Source organism: Ambystoma mexicanum, chromosome 1p, assembly GCF_040938575.1.
Source record: "Ambystoma mexicanum isolate Mex_15411 chromosome 1p, UKY_AmexF1_1, whole genome shotgun sequence".
NCBI lineage: Eukaryota > Metazoa > Chordata > Amphibia > Caudata > Ambystomatidae > Ambystoma > Ambystoma mexicanum.
The window spans coordinates 397,344,955-397,359,419 of NC_090921.1; the positions used below are offsets into that span (position 1 = coordinate 397,344,955).

Consider the following 14,465-nt stretch of genomic DNA (forward strand, 5'->3'; position numbering starts at 1 on the left):
CGCTTGTCAATACCACCCCTTACATGGCAGGTTTTGACAATTTCTTCTGAACTAACTTGGCTTCCTTGATTTTCCTAGACTCATCTTTCTTCTTATTTTTCTCTTGCAATAGCCGAAAGTGATGCACTATCATTAGCTGTATCTCAGCCCACGGTTTTGCTTCCATTCCCACTTGTTTCTTCATCTGTCTCTGCACTGGCTCGGGCAACCCCTGGCATAAAAAGTGGTAAAATACCACTGTTTTTCCCCACGGCTCACGAGTCTCAAGTTACCATTTCTCTCGAATATCTTGAATGTAAGCGATAGGGTCTTCATTTTAAGTGTCATAATTGCACCCATATCTGATATATCGGGATACTGTACCCTGAGAGCCCTCCAAACATCTGCTCAACAATTATTAAACAGCGCTCCGTCATGCGCTGTGTTTTATGCTGTCGAAACTTGAATACCCTGCAATCCCCTATATGAAATCAGCTCTTTCCCCAAGAATATCTGCCAGGAGACGTTATGTCCCCTATGGCCAGCCGTTTCCTCCCGTCATTTTTTGTAACTCGTATATCCATTTCCCAGCACCTGAAGTCAAACTCAGCAGCTTACAACTTAAATTATCCTTGTCCATCTGTGGCCATGGAAAATACTGCTCCCCCTTTTTCCAAAAAGGGAAACTGCGTAAACCCCAACCCACAGCCAGCTCCCATAGTTAGTCTATCCATGGCAGGGACGATGGTCCCTGTCCGTCTCCTTGATGGTAGCGATCTTAACCTACACACATATGGCGGTGATTCTCCTTTCTCACTATACAATCGTCCTCTGACACGCTCTGGATATGATATGGGATCTGGCGTCCTATCCTTAGGTTGTTCCAGATCCCACCATCTTACCTTTATCCATTTGCAGGCTTCCTTCGGGGGCACACGCGATTCACCCTTCTACGCCAAGTCTAGATTCTCTTTCTTCATCAGACATGTCTTGTCCCCAACCAGTGTGACCATTATCCCCTTCACCTTTGTTTAGGTTCATGTGGTTTAAGGACAATGCTCTACGTTCATCACTGAACAGGCTTCCTTCCTCCCTTTATGATCAGGGCATTAGGGATCGATAATCATTCCCTCAGGTTCCATGCTCCCTACTGCTCTCTGATGCTTTCCGCATCAAATCTTTCCTCGTCCAAAGCAACTCTAGATGCCCCTGGCATTACTTCCTTTATTGGAAGGAACACTTCTGTTCGGTCCCATCGTATTTCTGGGCTTGGTCCTACTGGTTCCTTGCGAATAAGACTAGCATCAAGACCCTGCTGTCGTCTCCTTCGTTTATCTAATTCTCTTCACTTTCTCGCATCCCTTCTAATTCTTTCTTTCTCTTGCCTTCGTTGTTCTCTCCTTACTCCTTCCCTTCTTTCCTCTTCTTCCCTTAGTCTCTATACCTTTATCCCTTAATGTTCGTGCTTCCTCCTCTTCTCTCTTCATTTCCCTTCTATCCCCATTTTCTATTGCTCTCTGTCTATTGTTATATTTTCTTTGTTCTTCTGCACGTCCTTTTTTATTTATTTCCTTATAATGCACCGACAGCCCGCAGGCATCGAGGCGCAAACACTGACACAGTATACTTAACACTCAAGACGGGACGGGCAAAGCTAAAACAACAGCCGTGGGACGGATTATACTCAGTTAAAAAGGAAGGTTTTTAAGGCTTTTCTGAAGGGTTTCTTTTCAGGGTCAAGTCTGTGAGAAAGAGGCAAGGTGTTCCAGAGACTGGCTGCTTTGGCTGGATAATATCTCCTGAAGCCCTTCATGGATTTTATCATGGGGCCTTGAATCAACCCTAAACCCGGAAGAGCGAAGGGATCTGGTTGGTTGGTATGGAGGGACCAGTAATTTAAAATATTCCGGTGTAGAGCCAAAGAGGCAGCGATGGACCAGGGTGCCTACTTGAAAGCAATTTGTTCCCGTATCCGCAACCAGTGCAGGTTCCTTCTAGGATCTGAGATATGTGATCTTCTGGAGGTATTGGTCACAATTCGGACTGCATCGTTTTGAGTCATCTGACATCTCTTGAGATTGGAGGAGGAAGCACCGATGGGCAGGGAGTTGCAATAGTCTAATCTAGTTAGAATGGTGGCACGTGCAATCATGGCGCAGTTTCTCTCGTGTATGTTTGGGCAGATATTTTTAAGGAGTCGTAGGTAGTAATTGCATGTATGGTTGACAGAGGTGGTGTGGGCGGCAACATTCAGAGAGGCCTTCAACTGGACCCCTAGGCTTTTTACTTTTTGCTGCGTTTTTATAACATTATATTTCAGGGGGAAGCTGCTGTGATCCATGCTCAGTTTGTCCTGGGCCTGTTTGGATCCGAAGAAAATGTCACACCGCTTCCCACTACGTCAAGGACACGCCCCTATGCGTCTACCTCTATCCGCGCTCCCCGGCACACACGCTCAGATTCATGTACTTCATTTCCCACTCACGTTCACACAACAGGGCACGGCAGGGCATGTTTGGCGGAGCTGGCGTTTATCGCCCTTCGCGGCTGTGGCAAACCAAGTGGAGACTCCTTCACTCCAGGAACTCACATCCTTCGCGGAGACCGGCGCTGCCCGGCGCGTCACGGATCACGTGACCCTTAGTTGCCTAGCAACGCTGCAACGCTTTCAGTTCGCTTCTCACGTGATACTGTCACGTGAGTCCCTTCCAGGGATAAAAGGAGTTCGAAAACCGAAGGCGTTGCTTCACAGCTGTTTCAACTAGGATCACGTGACGCTCTCTCTTCGTTCAAGGACCTGTTCTATTCTGACCTACGCTTGCTCCACGGATTGTCTTTGCTTAACCCTTCACTGACTCTGGAACTTTGGATTGCCTATTGCCGACTTACGCTTGCTCCACGGATTGTCTTTGCTTAACCCTTCACTGACTCTGGAACTTTTGATTGCCTATTGCCGACTTACGCTTGTTACACGGATTGTCCTTGCTTAACCCCTCATTGGCTCTGGAACATTGAATCATCTGTTTTCTGACCTCGGACTGCCTGGAGTTCTCTACGGATCACGTGTTTCATTAGGACCTCGGTCCTACAATAGGTGGTCACCTGCTCTACCTTACAGCCTTGTCCAGCCACAGCCTGGAGGTTCACGCCTCTTTCAGCCTTGGGAAAGACACAAGTCCTCACAGGTATTCCAGTGTTTTGGTATTTGCATTTGGGAAAATTGTGTCCTGCTTTCCTACTTACCTAACCATTGTACCTTGCCTTACAGCGCTCAAGGGGTTCTTCCGGCTGTCCCGCGTCCTGGCTTGGGGACTTCCACCTGTGGCCTTAATAATCACGCTGACAGTATTTCTGGTGTTGTCAGGGTGTTTCTTGGGGACAGAGGGGTTGTTCATACTCTACACGACCAACGAACTTCGTAACAGAAAGTCCGATCAGTCTTGCTCTTTCAGGCACAGCCAATTTCCAGACATCCAACTGTCAATGTGATTGTAGATGTTGGACAAGGTTTTGGAGTCTTCAGCGCAAGTCCCAGTGAGTTCCAGGATAATTTGGGTGTGATCGGCATAGTTTGTAAAAGTGACACCTAACTTCTCCAGGAGGTCACAAGGGATTTGATGCATAAGTTGAACAACACTGGAGAAATGGATGCACCCTGAAGCACTCCAGAGCGAATAAGCGCAGAAGGGGAAAAAGCAGAACCCCTGTATTTTGGACTCCCGTCCCATAAGGAAGGACTGGAGCCAGTTCGCTGCATTCTTGGAGCAAAGGCCAGGGGCCTTTAGGCGGCTGAGGAGAGCTTTGTGATCAATATGATCGAGCGCTGCAGAAAGATCTAATAAGATCAACATAATAGCCTTTCCTCTGTCTGTGATCTCCAACATTTGGGTCTGGAGGTCGACTAGGGCGGTCTCTGTGCTGAAGGTAGGTCGAAAACCAGATTGTTGGTTGTGAAGGATACAATTGGACTCCACAAAATATTGCAACTGTGAGGTGGCAAATTTGTCTAATATTTTTAGTAAAAATTGACAATTTGTAATGGATCTCGGATTGCTGAGTTCTCTTGGATCAACATTGGGTTTTTTCGGGATGGGGTGATAGTGACTTGATTGGTTGGGAGCAAATTGTGTGGGCACGAGGTGGGGCACATGGAGGACAGCATGCTGTACATGTCCTGAATAGAGATTTCTGAGAAGGAGAATTCTTGAGAGGTCCTATCAATTATTTGGGGGAGATCCTGTTCTGTTAGGGTGGGATTGAGAGCTTGAGCTGCTACAATTTTGAGTTGGGCATTTACAATTATTTTTCTAAGGCAGTCTGAATTGTAGAACAGTCTGAATTAGTGTGGGTGAAAGATATCTGCGAGGCTTTGGGTTTTTCCAGGGATCTCAAAAGGTTTCCCGGTATGGTTAGAAGGGGACTCAATTTGGGTATTGTAGAATTTTTTCTTAGTTTCCTGAATTAGACATTTGTATGTATTACTGACATCCTTCCAGGCGGACCTGGTTTCTTTGGATTGCTTTTTAAGCCACCGGGCTTCTAGTGCCCGCTTGTGCTCTCTCAGTAGTTTTAGCTCCGGAGTGAACCAGGATTGGTTTGTAGGATTGTCCCTGGCTCGTTTTGTTTTCCAAGGAGCTGATTGATCAAGCATTTCGGTAAATAGTTCCCAAAAAACAGAGACCATATTATCGGCCGAGTCCTCAGGTGTTATTTTGCACACAATGTTACTTAGGCAAGAATGTAGGTCTGGTGTGTAATTCTTTTAAAGTTGCGCACGTTCACTGTTTTTAGAGGGTTGGGACGTTTGAAGGGGGGGTGAGGGCTCTGGTGGTGAAGGGGACAACAGAATGGTCTGACCAAATGCAAGGATTAGTTAGGAAGTGGTTAGCTGTAAGGTTCCTTGTCACTATGGTTGTTTGTGGGTTCGTTGTTTTGAACTTCGAGACCTATGCTAACGTGGGAAGATTCTAATTCAATGGCTTGAACTTATTCCCTCTGCACCTGTTCAGGTCTCCCAGAAAAAGCATAGCCGAGTTGGGACTGGACAGGTTGTTTAGAATTTTGGTAATTTCGTTACTGAAATCGTGCATTGGATTAGAGGGCCTGTAGACAAGGACATTACTAATGCAATTATTGTTGGTTGGAGTCATTTTTACATGTAAAGTTACGCAACCTGAACAAGAGATGGGAGCTGGGAAAGGCCCAACTCAGTTTTTACAATAATGGCCACACCGCCACCATAGCCTAAACTGCGGTTTGCGCCAAAGAAGGAGAAACCTGGAGGGCTGCTAGGTTGATAGAAGGTCCGCTAGTATCCCGGATCCAGGTTTCAGTGATACAGAGAATGTCCAAGCTATTATCGATTATCAGGTCATGAATGTCTCGAGCATGGCTAATCAGAGACCTTGTGTTGAGGAGTGCAATTTTTAGTGTGGTTGTGTTACATATGGTCACATGAGTGGTGGTATTTGTAATAGTAATGTCTGGGTTGAAAGAGCTAAACAGTGGGATAATAAGAGGTTGAGATAGAAGTCTGGATGTCCTGAGGTAGTAAGCCTAGGTTCAAAGGCCCTTGTTCCGGGGAGATGGTTGTAATGAAAGGGGTGACACGTGAAGGTTCTGAGGGACCGGGTTGTATTCGAGCTGCCGAGACTGTTTCCTTTAAGGAGGATGCAGGGTCTGGCGCCATGCTGTCCCTACCCAGGCGAGTAACTGGTGGTACAGTCAGGAGGCTATCCAGTTTCGTTAGTTTTAATTTGTTAATATAGGACAGGGGGACTTCTGGGGGTTAACCTATGGTGGCTACCGGGAATGGGAGGAGAAGATGAAAAGAGAGCCTGTTAGAAGTTAGAGCACTTACTTGTGCAAAGAAGCCCCCTGGTGCCCTGAATGCCGATGACCGTCGGAAACAGGCTTGTTGCTGCAGCGCTGGCGCTGAAGTTCCCGCCGGTTCAGTAAATAGGACCCAGGGAAGCCTGGGTAATGTAGTTCACGGGCGTGCTACGTACGCTCTCACAAACAGGATCACAAAGAGCAAGTGTTACAAGTAGTTAACGGCCGCGCTTCAAACGCGCTCACAAACAGGATCACAAAGAGCAAGTGTTACAAGTACAATATGTAAATGCAGAAATGGGAGGGCTTTTTCTTTCAGCCAGATGGAATTAAGCAATTAAATGCCAGGCACGGCAGCTGCTAGTACAACACGCTCGCTGGTGCTGTCAGAACAGTCAAGTTTTCTCTTGCTCCTCCTGATACATCTGTTTCCTTTGATCCCTGTTCTTTCTTTTCTGCTCATCTTCTTTCAATCTCTTCTCTCCTTGTTTGTCTCTTCTTCTTTGTACATCCTTTTCTTCTCTTTGCCTAACTTTCTCGATACTTTTCCCATCTATTTTAAGTAATATCGGTCCTCCCATCCACTCATTCTGCACAAGCGCCATCTCATCAGCTTTATCCTTCTCTCCTTTCCATCTCTTAATCTCCCTTTCTATTTCTGTCGACAGATTCGACCCCTCACTACTTTCTTCTTGGTCTTTTATGATCTTACAGATCTCTTCTTTTTTCTTATTCTCCTCTGGACGATCATCACGGTTATAAGCAGGAGGTTCGTATATTGGATTACTATACCCAGTCACTGCTTTCAATTCATTTAAAGGATACAACCCTATTTCTTCCGTGCTATCGACTTTTACTTCGGGCGAGGTAAGGGGAGGCGAGGGCTCAACACCTTCCTCCTTATGCTGACTAAGCATCCACTCAGGTGGCAGATCCTCTCTCTGTCAGATACATTTTCCAAAGCTCTAGAATCGCAAACCTTTTCTCTAATTTCTTCAGCATGTACACAGCGTGCAAGTATGTTGTCATGTGTTGCAATACCGCTTTTGACAATGAACCCCCTTGTGGCCACGGCATGAACATCTTATCAGCCATGCCTTTCACCCATTCCGCACTATATGGTTTGAGCTTGGGCATGTGCTTTGGTAATGTCTTGCATAAGTGCATCAGAGGAGTAGGTCCCATAAATACGCAACTAAGAGACATAATGACAAGGCTCAATTGACTGTGAATACTTACATGGCTTATGAAATAACCATTATACTTTTGCTTAAATCACCACTTTTTCAACGCCTTTAAAACAACAAATATGAGCGTGCACCATCAATCAGCGCTCAAGCCTCTAATTTCTTCATTAGCCATCTACCTTTGTATTGGTACCAACCACTTTGCTAGGTTTTAATCACTATTGCTCCTTAACTTTTTCCAATTACTTCACAACTTCTATCGATCTTTGATATTTTTACTCAACAACCAACACACATACTAGTCGACTTTACACCTTAATAAACACTGATCACCTTTTTCTCTCTCGCCTTTTCTTTGTACCGTGTACAGGGCTCGAGATGTCACCGTACGTGAACATGTTCACGTGTTATATTTTTCACTCTACTCCCACTGGAGCTTGAAACGTCTCCTTCTGAACTCCCTTCAGCTAGGACTCTAGGCGGTATTTTCTCTTCACACAATATTTCATGTTACTCAAAAAATTATCACAACCCATCCCCTTTATTTTCCATTCCCCTTAGTCTACTCACCATTCGTTCTTTAATCGACTCGAGGCCTTCGGTATCGACTCCTCCTTCAATCCGACCACTTCGCCTTCCGTTCGCAGAGTGCCCCAGGAAACCAGGCAGGGATTTCGTCAAAGGGGGACCTGCCCACCGTCTCGATTCTTGCAAGTTAATTTCTATTTGGCCGCTCTCCACAGGAAACCCTGCGATAGCCAGTCTAATGGCAGAAGATACTCGATCGTCCGAAAGACTGGAGACAAACTAGTTTGGATCTTTAAACCATCCTCTGCTACCGCGTGAGCTTAAGGCCCTTTGGATAACACGCATGCAATGGATGGGGATGCAGAATAACAGACACCAAATAATCGAACCAATTCAGGAAGATGGCAAAGGTTGCTGTTTTATTAACAAGTATCTAAAGCAGGGAGTTACAACAGACATCAACGGGCATTCGCTCGATCTTTCGCACATTTCTCATAAAAACACATTTATATACTAAAAATTCATCAGAGGAGACATCATACTATGTGGCAAATGATAAAAACCTACGAGGGTTTGTGATACGTTCAAGGGGAACATCCAAGTATACTTTCTATAAGGGGTGGGATTGTGATTGGATGTCTACGGTCAGGTGGACAACTTGACCTCTAAAAACATGTCATCTTCAACAGCATTTACTACACGGTATATCAATGGCTTTCAAACTATAAGGCCCTTTGTTATATGGCCCTCTATATTTGGCTGGCACGCTCATGCCATGTCTGGAACATTCGGTTCACTTAGCAGCACATAAGCTCAGCCCCAGGTGCCAGGAGGTGGACTTAACTTTACCTCCCCACCCAATTAGCCCACCATCTCATCACCAATGCCTTCTGCCATGCAGATTGTCTTTGAACTTGGCCTTGCAGAGTATTCTTGTATCTGGGAATATAAGGGAGTGTGAGCATGCACTATCGTTCTAAAACTCCACGCTGAACTGTATTTCCATCCTTGGCTCATGTGACAGGAGACCACGATGTGGTCCATTTTGCAGCATTTAAATGTCTTAAATGAATCAAACCTGGCATGCTTGGTGTTTTCTTTGCACCTTAACAAGGGATGATTCGGCTTCTCACGTTCACCGCCTTGAAGAACAGATAACCTGTCTTGGCTGCTTCAGCTTTGGTACCAGGCCAGACAGCCTCGCCATTCGTGTCCATGATCTCAGCTCATTCTTTGCTGCAACACAGTTCTCGGCCTTTCTTCTCCATGGGTCGGGCTTACTAAATTCATGACACTGATGTCCAGCTTCTATACAATGGCAGCCTCGCCTGCAGTCGTTTCACTACTTATAGCTAGCTTCTATGATCATTTAGTCTACTTGCGTTACAGCATCTGTACAATTATTGAACGGCTTGCATTTCCTGCAGTGTGTCACACACATGCAATCTTCTTTTTACATATGAAAGTTTACTCGATTCTTAACTTTGTCATCAGTTTGTATAAGGTCCATACATTCTCTTCAGCCAGTATTCTCACAGCGTCGCGCTCGTCTTTCGTGACATCACCAGCTCCTCTTTCGCTCTTTTCATATTCCTTCTGGGAGTTCTTCCCTCAGATTGTCGTCTCTTCGGGAATACATTTGATAGGGCTTTCTTAGAGGGTATTTTCTTTCGAATATTCGCTGTGGTATGGTCACAACTGCTGGTGTCAAGCATGGTACAATCTCAGGCTTCCAACATACAAGAGGTAGGGGGACGGGACTTCCTGCAGAGGCATTCAACTGCTCCTCTACAGGATACTAAAAAAAGAAAGAAGAGATATAGAATTGGAAGAAAAGGGAAGAAAGAAACTGTCAGTAGAAGTGAGTAGAGTGTAACAACAGCTTTCTCCTCAGAATCAGAAGCATCACTAGACGATGTACCACCTGAGCATCGGTTGTTCAGCAGGACAGAGATGTTTTTCGAGTCAGTAGTTCCAGCTGTCCAGAAAAATACAAACGCGAAATGGTTGCACATAACCAAGATGGGAACTGATGCAGACGATAAACTCTACAGTAAATGGCTTCAATGCGATAAAAGAAGAGCTCAGAGCAGTAAGGTTGATGGCACTACAAAACAGATATGTTCTAGACCTTCTCACAGCAAAGGAAGGAGGGGTTTGTGCCAAGACCAGGATTTCTTGTTGCACTTTCATGCCTGCAAATGATGGAGCGAATAGCACACTGACAGAAGAGGCGACAAGATTATCCAAAAAGCACACCAAGATGAAGGAGGAAACTAAAAGAACAGGAAAGGACCAGAGCTGGTTGTCATACATATCGTCATGGATGCCAACATGATTCGCAGACGGACTGAACGTATTACTAGGAGCACCAATACTAGTACTAGTGGGACTGTGTGTGGTAAAGATCTGCATTACACAATGTAGCAAAACTACTGAGAAGACAATAGGGATGAAGGCGTTAGTGGATGTGAACATGGAAGAAGAAAAGGACAATATAGTAGAGGAAAGAAATAACCTGAGAGCAAGGATAAAGGAATGCCAACTGTTCCAGACTAGATAACATTTGACAATCCCTTCGACAACAACAGATACTGGTGGAAATGGGTATGGTGCAACCCGGAGAGAGACTGGAGCTATAGGACCTGGGGTTTCGATGACCATGCAAATTACTTTGGACATCTTCGAGGAGTAACAAAGATATGGCTACCCAAAGCAAGAGTGACGAAGTATGGAGGTTTGATCAACAGGTCAACCAGAGCGGGGGGCTGAAGAGAGGGTCCCTGGAATGCCCCTCCTCACCCCCATGAACATGATGGCCTTAACAGTCAAAAATGCACAAAGTCACTCACTATTCAGACCGCCCCTCAGGAGGACCAGTGACCGACACGTATGCAGAAAGATATTCTCTTGGACAGCAATCAAACCTTATCCATGTCTTTATGGATACAGGTGCTTCAACATTGGTCATGGATCCAAATGCCTCGATGGATGAAGTTGACTAATCCAGGGAAAACCCTGTGCCAACGTCATTAGTGACACCACGACATCGCCACATTAGTCACGACGTACACTCCCAGCCATGCAGGGAGTTACACTAACACACACTCGTATACACGAAGAACAGCTTACACAGTTCTGTAGATTAGAGGACAGATACATATACATACTGTCAAAGCTGTTGTAATTTTTCTCAGCAGCTAAGTGCAGAAACACTGAACGCAAGGCAACAAAGAGATGCAGAGCAAGCTTGCTGATGCTTATGGCAACTAACCCTATGGAACTTCATGATCACATAAGAAGCCTGGAAGGACCAAATACGACCAACCTATAGGAAATATAGCATGATATATATATATATATATATATATATATAGAAATCATAGTATAAGTATAACGAGGATCACATAAGGCCACAAGCCACAGGATGAGAGACGCGGGCAAGCAGAACCAGGCTGCACAGAACAGGAAGGCCAGGGTTCGCAGCCAATGTCAGAAGACGAGCAACACATTCCAAACCTAAAACGACAAGGGGCCATCTGCAGAAAAACTAAATAAATCCTCAAATTGCAGACCAGAAAAGCTTGATTTCGTGGTCTTCAACCAGGTGATGTGGCCGTGTTAGACAATGGTTATTCACCTGCGGTGGGAAGACGGTTCGCAGCAACACAGACATGAAGTGACACATGAACTTGTCAACAACGTTGCAACGTTGAGGGCTCTCTCACTGGCAAAAGTGGTATTGCTAACAGATACATTGGGAACACAATCACTCTCATCACCTTGAAGAGATGCACAGGGCGCTGAGAACAGAGCTGGGTCCCAGGCCTGGGGAGACCAGTTCCAACCAATCAGGGGACAGAAATCCAGGGGTGGATGGCAGGGGGCAAGGGCCAATGGTAATCCTGAAACCCTACAACAATGTAATAGATAACTTCTTGGGGAAGGGGCAGGTCAGCCATCTGACATGAGAGGGCTAATCAATTAAGATCCATATGGGCAATCTATACGGTATACCAGTCTGATCACCCAAACAGAAAGTGGGATAGGTTTTTTTTTTTCGGGGAAGGGCCCATATTGTGATGTTACTTTGCAACAAAAAGTCTTCACACAGGTTTGGGAGCGGTGAATCCAGAGATTTTTGAGTGTCCTGTATGATCCCTGTCGGTTTTTGTAATAGACAACAGTTCTAACTTGCCATTGGTCGAGTCTTCCATTTGTTACTAGGGGGGTGGAGGGGCTGTTGGGGCCTGGGAGTTGAACGGGTAAGCTCGTACTAACACCCAGACCTCTCTCATACCACACCTCACCAACAAACCGCTACTGTCCGACCCGTTCTTTCAAGCATCAGGAGAGCCCCGAAAAGGAAGACTCTCTCCTTTAGACTGGTGGGTCCAATCAGTCGACCTGCATTTCGGGTCATCCCACAACAAGCTTGAACTTCACGGGCTGCAAACTGCCAATACTGTGGGACCTGTGGCCATTGTGCAGTACATCGACTTCCCAAGATCGAACCCTCCCAAAACTTTGTTGGACCCATTCTGTGTCTCCAGAGGCAAGATTCCACTCCTTGAATTCCCCTCACCAGAGTGCTAGACCGAGAAAGCAAGATGAATCGACCAGTCGGTAACCGTTCTTCACTGATGTCTTGGAAAAGGCGCTAAAATCACAGAACTCTGAAGAATGTTTTGCCTGAAGCCTCTTCACTCGATTGCTGCTGCGAGATCCATTCCAGAATACCTTCTTGTGTCTACCTAATTAAGAATCCGGTGACCAGGCCTGCTGCTGCATAGTGGGGGCATTGTGCTGCATCCGCTTCTTCACTTCTAGGTACTGTAGGACTCTTGGCAGAACTTACCAAGAGGGAGTGCCGATTTGCGTGTTTGGGAGTTTGCCCATAGACGTTTGCCCAGGCTGAACACCTCCGAGCCTACAGGGAGACTTTTCCAGAAATCCCTGACCCTTATTCCAACCAAAAGCGTCACTTGCTACAGAAGACTTTTGGAACTTTGGAAATTTCTACAGCTTGTGCCATACCTGTTTTGCCCTCCAATCTGACTCTGTGCCAGTGATAACTAGATAGGGCTGGACTTCTGAAGTGTTAGGCCACTGTGAAAATAATCAAAAGTATTTACCTGATGTATGTTGGTTTTGTTTCATCCATTTGTACCCGAAACTGATATTCTGAAAATGTATTACAAAAAGTTTACTTACTTTTGAATTACATACTGCCATTCTAAAAGTATTACCATGGTGATTTACTTACTGTAAGATTGCATTAGCTGTTCTAAACTTAGTACTTACCGTTCTGAAGAATTACTTTACCTTAGTGCATATCTAACAATAATAAAGGCCAGATGTATGCGTGTCCGATGGGTTCATGCACAGTAGAGGCTGCCTGAATGCACAGAATGCTCCGCTAGAGGGAGCTGTTGCCTTAGGATATACAGCGGTCCAACTGTGTCAATGAAAACCTGCACTTGTACACAGGCCTGTACGCTAGTATAAAATAAGCCATTGTTATTTTAAAAATAAATGTTAGTGTGTCTGTGTTTCTTTGGCCTATGTGTATACTTCTTTGTACTACCTACAGCCCTTTCTCCTTCCAAAGATATGCCTGCCTGCTCAGCCATTGCTGCCAACAAAAGCTGTGTGGTTCAGGCCTACACTATAAGAGTTGGTGCCCTCTGTCCCAAGCGTGAGTGAGTCTACACAAGTCATACAATAGGTGGACCTTTGAAAAAACTCCTCAACAGTGGCTCTTTAGCAAGCATGCCTTTTTATTTCAGCCATTGTAAAATAGCAATGTGAAATTCCAGGAAAGCTTGAATTATCCAGTCAGTTAAATCCATTAACTTCTAACTAAATGTTACATGAGCGTAATATTTGCACATATTTTAACTACAATCATCATTGAATTCCCCCACCTGCCCAACCCAACAATGAACAGCATAGAAAACAAGCTTGCAATAAACTCACTTGCAGGTGTTTGTGAAAATCATAATTGACCAGTCTTCGTGCTCATCCTGAAATTTCTGGATCAGCTGGACCAAGTAAGCATCCTTCACCTTTTCTGGTACCAGGATGTAGCGTTGGTCCAGTTCATCTACCGTCCGCACTCTAGGAGGAGAGGCAAAAGTAGTATATTTAAATGACACAACATACACTTTCCATTATACAGGTCAATGCAATCTCAGCTGCAAGCCATTCACAATCTACGCGCAAACCAATGTGTCGCAGGTTAAAAGTGCACGAATATCTCACAATGTGATCAAACAGGAGCACAAGAAATAGTTCACACCAAAGCAAAGGGTGTAAAGAATGTATATTTAAGTGAAGTGCTAAAAATGAAAACGACACATACTTTAGCAATTATGTTTTTATAGGCCTCCTTAAGCTTTCACTACCTCTATGACACTGAAGCAACCGATACAAGCAGCATGGCATTAAAAACCCATGAACGGCCCACTCCTCAGGCTGAGATTGTAGAACAGACCATCAAGCTTGCTTTTTCTATCATGCAAATAATTGTTAGAAACTTGCACTTGCTCAAGATATTGCATCACAAATGTATCCATCATGCCGTTTGGCCTTCTTCCTACCCTCTCAGCCTGGAAAGCTCCAAATAAGGCCATGCACTTCAAGGGGTCCTGCTCAGTACTCCCAGCCACTGATGTGTGTGACAAACTGGTTGAAACTGGGATTGGGACCGTATGGTCCTAATACACATTTCTCTCAGTGAATATCTGTTGCTGGGCAGTCTTGGGGTAGCTGGCTGTCCATTGAACAGCATAGATCCTTCTTAATGGAGGGGTGTGGTAATCCCCAACTGGAGTCTAGGTGAGAGCAAGGGGCAGGGCAGGAGCCGATCTGGATTCCAAACGTAGCTGACAAAAGAATAATGCTGCGCGGCTGCCAACTCAAGGCTGCACCACAAGG

General features: G+C 45.3%; 1 protein-coding gene across 1 annotated transcript in view; it reads right to left on the reverse strand.

The window, feature by feature from the left end:
- Positions 1 to 14,465, reverse strand: part of DDX49 (DEAD-box helicase 49) — a 561,187-nt gene that overhangs the window by 360,399 nt on the left and 186,323 nt on the right. The window contains exon 6 of the mRNA XM_069649167.1: positions 13,506 to 13,646. Coding sequence (XP_069505268.1) covers positions 13,506 to 13,646 — 141 coding nt within the window. The remainder of the gene's footprint in view (positions 1 to 13,505; positions 13,647 to 14,465) is intronic.